This window comes from Vombatus ursinus, unplaced genomic scaffold, assembly GCF_900497805.2.
Source record: "Vombatus ursinus unplaced genomic scaffold, bare-nosed wombat genome assembly UNPS02013188.1, whole genome shotgun sequence".
Taxonomy (NCBI): domain Eukaryota; kingdom Metazoa; phylum Chordata; class Mammalia; order Diprotodontia; family Vombatidae; genus Vombatus; species Vombatus ursinus.
Window position 1 is genome coordinate 11,345 of NW_020952966.1, and position 8,311 is coordinate 19,655.

The window sequence follows — 8,311 nt, forward strand, 5'->3', positions numbered from 1 at the left end:
TTTCTAAAACCCAATCTTTGGTCTAAAAGTAAACAAAAACCAGTTTCTTAAGGAAAAGGACAAAACAATAAATGGCCCAAATGTCGTTTCTTGGGAATCTTTACTATTAATTCTTTTAAAATACAAATTACAGTTTAAACTTCTTTTTCCCACCTTTCCCATAATTTAGTGTTTTTTTTTCCAAGGTCTCCATCCACCATGTATATCCATGATAACTTATAATACTGCAAAACATGGAAATCTTGGTGGTAATTAGTGATAGACTTGTCGTGTCTGAATAAAAATTGCAAAGCAGTCACTATTTAGATACACATTCTACTATAATTTTGACTTCCAAACTTCGTAGTCTACAATGTATTCTCCCCACATTGCACCTCGCTGACACTCCACACCTTGTTAGAATAATAAACAACCCTAAAGACTGAACAAACGTACAGAAAATGGGGGACTTAATAAAAAATACCTGGACTTATTTTTTAATTATCATTTACAATGCAAATGTGTGTAAAATGTTCACTTACAGTCTGGTCCCAGGGATGTTAATGTATTAAAGGGTTGGAAGAAGACCCCTGATTTTGATGTGTGAAATAATCAGAAAGTCCTCCAGACAGTCCCGTTGTAAAACTTGGCAAAGAGGGTCTTAAAGACTCACAGGGCAGGGTGGAGGGCGCCTGCGGAGACGTGGAGGAGGAAGCGGCCCGGGCGGTCATTGAAGTGCTGCTTTGAGAAGTCATTGAAGGGTGAGGGACATGGGGGAAAAAGTAACTTGTCTGTCCCGCCAGCAGATTGACGGAGCAAGGGTTTAGGGAATAGGTCCCGGAGCAGGGGACAGACAGACCGCAGGGCACAGAGGCTGCCAGGGCAGCGGCCGTAAGGTGATGCGTGGCATAAGGGATCTCCCCGTTGACGAGTCTATCAACACTTAACCCATTGGAAGTGGAAAAAGAGTGGTTGTTGCCCAGCGAGTTCTGAGTCAACACGGAGCTGTAGGGCATGGGGTGGCTGGGGTAAGCGGATGTGGTTCCATTGTAACTCAAAGTGCTGCTAGCCCGGGGGTGGTGCAGGGATAGGAAAGGAGACATAGGCCAGTACAAAGAACCTGCCCGATCCATGAAGGTCAGTCCGGTGGAGGTGAGCCTAGCCCCGCGTTTGAAGGCCAACTTAGCCCGGGACGTCGTAGATCTCCGGCGCAATTTACCAGTCGTGCCCCCGATGAACACGTCGTCGCTTGAAGGGTCCAGCATCCAATAGTTCCCTTTGCCCGGGTCGTCGTAGTGGCGGGGTACCTTGACGAAGCACTTGTTCAGGGACAGATTGTGGCGGATGGAGTTTTGCCAGCCCTGCTTGTTCTCCCGGTAGTAAGGAAAGTTCTTCATGATGAATTCGTAGATGCCGTTGAGGGTGAGGCGCTTCTCTGGGCTCTGGCGGATGGCCATCATGATCAGGGCATTATAACTGAAGGGCGGCTTCTCATACTTGCCGTTCTTCTTCTCCCCTTCCTTGCCCCCCTCCCCGTCCTTGCCGCCCTCACCCGCCCCCTTCTTCTCCTCCCCTCCAGACCCTTTCTCCTTCTCCTCCTGCCCAACCGGGGCCAAGTCTCCGGCCCCACCGCCACCTCCGCCGCCGGGTTCACCCTTGCCCCCAAGCCCATCAGCTTTGGCCCCGTCTAGGGCTGCCGAGGCGGTAGCAGCCGAAGCGGCCCCCTGAGGGGGTGGAGGAAGCAGGAGCTGCTGGGGTCCCTTATCCTCATCGTCATCGGCTGGGGCGCTGCGCGCCTGGGGGGGCCTGAGGGGGTTGGGGTGGCGGGGGGTGCTGCTGCTGTTGCTGTTGCTGAGGAGGTTGCTGCTGCTGGGGAGGAGGTGGAGGCGGCGGGTGATGGTGGTGGTGGTGGCCGTGGTGGTGGTGATGGTGGGGCGGAGGGTGGTGGCTGTTGTGGTGGCCGTGGCCCGCGTGGTGGTTGTCGCTCTGCACTGCCTCAGGCACCAAGCTGTTAATGCTGAAGGAGGACTTTGGGATCATTTTCACCTCTTTCCTATCTCCCATGTCCAACATCACCCACTATTCTGGGGGGAAGCGGCGGCGGTGGCTGTGCCCGCGGGACCGGTGGTGGTGGTGGCAGCAGCGACGGGGGCGCGGGAGCGGACCGGCGGCGGCGGCGGCAGCAGCGACGGAAGGGTGCCGAGCGGGGCGCGGGTGGCACTTGCGGCGGCAGCGGCAGTAGCACTGAGCGCACCGGCAGCAGCGCAGTTGGACCGCAATCTCGGGCGCTGGCAAGTCATGTAGCAAAAGCAGCAACCACCCCTCAGGAAATTTAAAAAAAAAAAAAAAAGAAAAAAAGAAAAAAAGAAGAAAAAAAAAAAAAACAACCCCCGCCCCGGCGGTGAAGCTCTCTCGCTCCCAACTCTACTTCATGGTCTTCCCCCCACCCAGCCCCCCCTTTTGCTTCCTCCTCCTCTTCCTCCTCCTCCTTCTCCTCCTCCTCCTCCTGCTGCAGCAGCAGCAGTAACAGCAGCAGCAGCAGCAGCAGCCCAAAGGGGGGGAGACCAGGCGGGCGCGTCCCGGAACGGCGGCGGCGAGGCTGGGGAGACAGCGATCGAGGCGGCTATAGCCACAATTAATTTTCCGAGCTACAGGCGCACACTAGGGCTGTAAAAAAATTTTTGGTTTAACCTTTCCCACCGGTCGGCCAATCAGAGCCGGCGGCGTGCGGGAGCGTCTCTCTCTCAGTCATCCAATCCCGAGATTCCTTCCCCTCTCTCTTCACCCACACCTCTCACCCTCCCTTCTTTCCTCCTTTCCTCCCCCTTCTTGCTCCCTTCTCCTCCCCCACTCCACCCAGTGCCATTGCCGGCGCAGGGATACAGGCAGGAGGACGCTTCACCCCGGCACCTTATCCTTTCTCCCACCTCTCACGCCCCCTCCCAACTCACCAGATCTTTTTATCCCAAATTCGCCTCTTAAAGCAAATATATCACATTTCCGGTCCCCTTCGCACTGTATTGGATCATGTTCGTTTTGTACGTCAATATTTTCTCCTCTTGATTAAAGTTTGTACCTTTTAAAAAAAAAAACGTTTTAAAAAAGGGAGGGGAGTGGAGAGTAAGAGTGGAGGGAGTGGATACAAGAGGAAAGCAGGAAATGGAGGAGGAAGAGGCGAGGCACTACTTTCCAGAGACATCCCTGCCTGGCTGTGTCATGTATTTCTGAGACCCTAGCATTCCCCCCCCCCCCCCCCACCCCGTAGGTAACACTATAAAGAGACCATGGGCGATTTAGGAGAAGGATAGACCTGTCACCTGTGTGTGGTTGGGAGTCTGAGTGAAGTTTTGGGGGGGGGGGAGGAAGTGAGGAGGGACAGACGAGGGCAAGGGAAAGGTTACTTCCTCGGCTCCTGCGCCTTAGGTCCTTGCGGCTTGCTAGGCAGCCGAGGAACCGCAGAGCAGTTCTTTGGGGCCATCGGGTCCGGCACACAGCCGCTTTTCCGAGGAAGGCGTCCTCGGGGGCACTGGAGGGTTGGGGAGCTCAGTGTTAAGCGTCTTTCATGGGTCTTCCGAAATGAGGGGTTCAGAGAAAGAAAGCAAAACAAACAATCTCAAATTAAACCAGGTAAAAAAAAATAAAACATGATATATGTGTTTGTGTGTGTATGTGTAGCCCGCCTACCTCCACCCGGCAGTCTTTTGCTTACTGTGGGGGTTGCCTTGGTTCTTTTTCCTCCTCATGGCTCCGTCAGGGTTCAGTTTGTAATCGGGTCGGGACCCTTTTGTCCAAGAACTACTTGCTCTGGAGGTGTTTTCGATTTTTTCCCTCTTTGTTTCTTTTGTCTGTTTTCCTTAAATTGTACCAAAAGGATGGGTATATGTTTCCTGGGAAGTTTTCCCTCTGTTTTCCCTTCCCCTTTTCCCTATTTTCCATTTCCCACTGGTCTCAAAACCTAATTTAACCCACCTAAGTACGATACCCATCAACAAGCAATTCATGTTGCAAGTTTCATCCAGGATGTGGAAATCTTGGCCCTCCAAATTCGTTACTTGCATTTTAAATTCCCCGAAGGTTCCTTTGGAAGACTGAGGTACTGTGGAAATTCCTAGAGGGACTTTTACTCTGACCCACAGATAAAAATCCAAGATTAGGGCCCAACATTTCCCAGGCTCTAGAACTTAGTGTTAATTATCCAGACCAACGGATGCTTTAATCCCCCTCCCAACACACACATACACACACACACACACACACACACACACACACACACACACACACTCCTTCACTGACATGCAATTCACCGAGGAAGTAGGAAAGGAGGGGGAGAGTGAGGGAAAAGTCATGAATGGAAAGGATATTTTCCGTGTCACATAATATATATACATACATATATACATATATTATACATATATATATAATAAGTCTTGTAATATGAGCATTTCTTCGCCTTCATAAAGTCGTGGGGTAGGGCGAAGACAACCTGACATTTAGTTTGAGCTGGTATTTAGAAAAATGTCAAAAGAAAATAGGTGAGTATATATGGTGGCTAAACCTTAAACTCATCTCTAATATAAAGTATGCGTTTAATGGAAACTAAATGAACGAAGGGTTGAAGAATTGTCCTTTTCCCCACCCCAATCCCATGTAATCACGAGTGTATGTGTGTATGTGTGAATGTGTGTGAGAGAGAGCGCCAGCAGCAGGGGAACCGTAAATAAGAACAATTACACCTGGTCAATGATGAACATTTGCCATCCAGAATACAATGAGATAGCTCTAAACATTAGGCTAACCTCAAATGACCTCACATCATTTTAATGTAGTTATCCTATTTTTCCTATGTGGCCCCTACTTAACAAATAATAAGAGAAATTATTAATTGTAAAATTTTAAAGTCAAGTTTCTAATTAATAAAACACTTCATGTAGTTTAAAAAGTCAAGGTTGACATTAGTATGACACTATATGTTGACTCCAAGGTGGTAAGTTCTTCAGAATTACTAATACAGTGGCTGGGACTGGTAAGATCAGTGTACTTCCTTTTCACTATCTTCTTCCTCCCTACTACCTCAGTACTATCTCTTTTCCCCACTACTCCCTGATTCCTACCTCCTTTCTGTACCCCCCTTCCCCCACTCTTATCCCTCTCCATCCCTTTCTCCTCCCTTCTTTCCCTTTCCTCCTCTTCCCCCCATTTCTCCTTCTACTCTTCCCTATTTCGCTTCCTTTCACCCCTCCCCCACCCCCTCTTCTCATCATCACTTATAATGGTACACAGGGCTCCCTCTGAGGTGGACAGGCCCCGTACGTTTTCGTAGTCGGTCTAGCGTGAAATGATTCGGTGTAACCGGATTCTTGGGAAAGGACAGGTTACGTAAACATTTACTGATGTGGAGTAACTATACTATTTGTACTCTGATATGCAGGAAGGAAAGTGTTGATTAACACAGAAGAAAAAAAAGCGAAATTAGCTGATTGCATGCTCATAAGTGCAAGCTGTCATTGAACTGCTTTTAAAATAGACACAGCTGGGTGTTTGTGTTGAAAAATTTCTTGTGTTTTTGCTAATACTGAAATAAGCATGATTTTGTATACCAAACATTTTCAGATCATTAAAATTTGTAATCTGTGCTGGTTTTAAACACAAAGAAAAGAAACAGAATCATTTCGATGTAAAATTTGCTGATATTATATTAACTCAATCAGGTCTGTACAAATTGTGCATTGTGCCTCCTAAAATCTGTTTGATCAATTTAATACACAAAGTGCCAAACGTGGGTATTGTTTGTTAACATTGGACATTTTATTCAAATCCAAGCTCAGCAGCAAGCAGGGAGAGCTTCTTCTTGAATGCAGCTATAGCACTGCCTACTGAATTTTTAATGCTTTAAGGTGTTTCTAGGGTCAAAGCAGCATTTACATTACTTTTCAGTGCTGGATGAAGCTGAAGGGGGCGAGTTAGAGGAAATAAGTATCTAATTTTTTTTTTTTTTTTTTTTTTACATTTTGGAACTGGGGAAAGTGTGATCCAATGATAGAAAGGCATTATTGACAACATATAATAATTTTATTTTAGTCTCCTTTCTGCCGTATTGACTAAAAAATAAAATTTTGGACTTCCATTAAGAATGAAACATTATTTTTACTTTTGACGATATGTATCAATGTCACGAAAGTTAATTATGTTTGTACTTACATAATAGGCATTTTATTCACCTTATGAAATCTGTCTTGCCAAACTAAAAAAAGGGTAGTTGTCTCTGCGAATATGCCCAGTTGAATCCTATGTAATTATTTTAAACTACAGGATATTGATATTATTTCCATTTATGCATATAGGCGCTTTTCAGTAGAAAATTCACAGCTTGCAAGCATGCAAATGTATATTTCAGAAAGGGCTTTTTGCTCAAACTACTTTAGAGAGTCCCAGAAAAAGGACGCTGAAACAGAGGCACTGTCCAAAATGAAAGTGCTGGGGCAGGGCACTGTGGGTCTCAGGATCCTCTTCTAAACATGATTTAGAGACGTGACAAAAGCCGAAGGAGCGGTCTGTTCCCTTCATTGTACATATTAGGCCGAGCTCTTTAACCGGTAGTGGTGGCATTGCGTCTCTGCAGTGATTAGCCCGAGAAAACAGAGAGAGGGCATCGTTGTCCAGTTAACTCAGACCACCTTAATTTGAACAAAATTCTTTTTGATTTGATTTTTTAAAAATTATCTTGTCTTAATCCCACCCCACCACTCCACCGCCCCCCTTTTCAGAAATCACATGAAGTTCCCTTATACTGAATAAAAGCAAGGACAGCACAAACCATGGCTGAGACAAATTTCTCCGCCATCCTTACTTTCCCCTCCTCCCCCTCCCTTCAACCTCCCACCCCTCATAATCTACAGGCCTTGCAAAGCTGTTCTAATCTAAGAAACGCTTCAGAAATTTATGTTTCATCAGCCATGAGTAACTGGTATTTATTTAATAGCCACGCTTTGATAGCATTATGTGTCCATGCAAGGAGCCAGCAGATTTCATTTTACCATTCAGTGATGACATATTAAATACCTTAGGGGCTGCTATTTATCGCGTTAGTTCTGGGCTTTCCTTGTTTGATTCCTGTTACCTGCAGAATGCAGGGAGAAGCCTTCCTATTTCTCTAGAGTCCTTCCTTAGAAAGCAGGCTGTCCCCCTGCAGTCTGCAAAGACGAAGCTCGAGATGCTATCTCCACGGGGTGGGAGGTAGACCTGCATAGGCATCCGGGATTGGGTTTTTTTTCCCCCCTCCAGATAGATCAGTGAATAGAGATCTCTCCTTTCTCCAGCCAACTCCTCTCTAATCCCTAACAGCTGGGAACAGTGCTAACATTAGTGATTAGAAGTTACTCTTTAGCGTGTTGTATCCTTCTTCTGTGGGTTTTGGTTACAGGTTATACGATTAGGTTTGCGAGAACAGTAGTGAACTAAACTTCCCAGTAAGAGGTCTTCACACCAGGGGAGTGTTACTTTGCTGCAGCAGCCCTGCCTCGTCACTCATTAGGGAGCTGCGGGTTGTCAGCGGCTGCTCTCAGAGCGCACACACACGCACACACTCACACACACAAACCCACCGCACTAAAACTAAATTAAGAAGCCGATGATTAAGACAAGCGTCTACGAGGCCTGTCATTTCAGCATCCTTCCATCATAACATTGTGGCACCGGCAAATTTGCTTGGAAAAAAAAAATCTATGGGAGAGCCTCCTATTTGAGATAGGAGAAATGTTTAACTTGTATAGGCTGGGAAAACATTTTGGAGGCAAAGATTAAAAAGAAAGAAAAGGGGCACGTCAAAGACCAACGGTGCTTCCTGGGCAGGTCTCTCTCCCGCTGACTTGAATCTTTGCATTTCCAGAAGGCAGGTATGTAGGCATGAAACAGAGTCCACCCGAAGACTTTGGGGAGCAGGTACCGTGGGGAAGAAATAGAAGGCAAACACCAGTTACTGAGAAATTCTCAACATAATGACTCCAATCCAGTGACTAACTAATGTGCCTTAATTTGGAAGGTTGTGGGTACTTTTAAGACTCTTCTTGATAAAAACCCCGGGTAATATAACCCCTACCCTTTAAAGTTTCTAATTTCCTTTTTTTTTTTTTACAGGACCACTGAAATTCTTTTCTTTCTCCACTTTTACCTCCTGCTCCTCCTCCTCCTCCTCTTTCTTCTTCTTCTTCTTCTTCTTGTCCTTCTTCTTGTTCTTCTTGTTCTTGTTCTTGTTCTTCTTGTTCTTGTTCTTGTTCTTGTTGTTGTTGTTCTTCTTCTTCTTCTTCTTCTTCTTCTTCTTCTTCTTCTTCTTCTT

The 8,311-nt window shown here is 46.5% G+C and overlaps 1 protein-coding gene across 1 annotated transcript; it reads right to left on the reverse strand.

The window, feature by feature from the left end:
* Positions 1-539: 539 nt before the first annotated feature.
* Positions 540-2,052, reverse strand: LOC114040463 (forkhead box protein G1-like). The gene is given in 2 exon segments (XM_027858576.1): positions 540-1,784; positions 1,786-2,052. Coding segments are annotated over 2 exon segments (1,512 nt in total).
* Between the last annotated feature and the right edge of the window lie 6,259 nt (positions 2,053-8,311).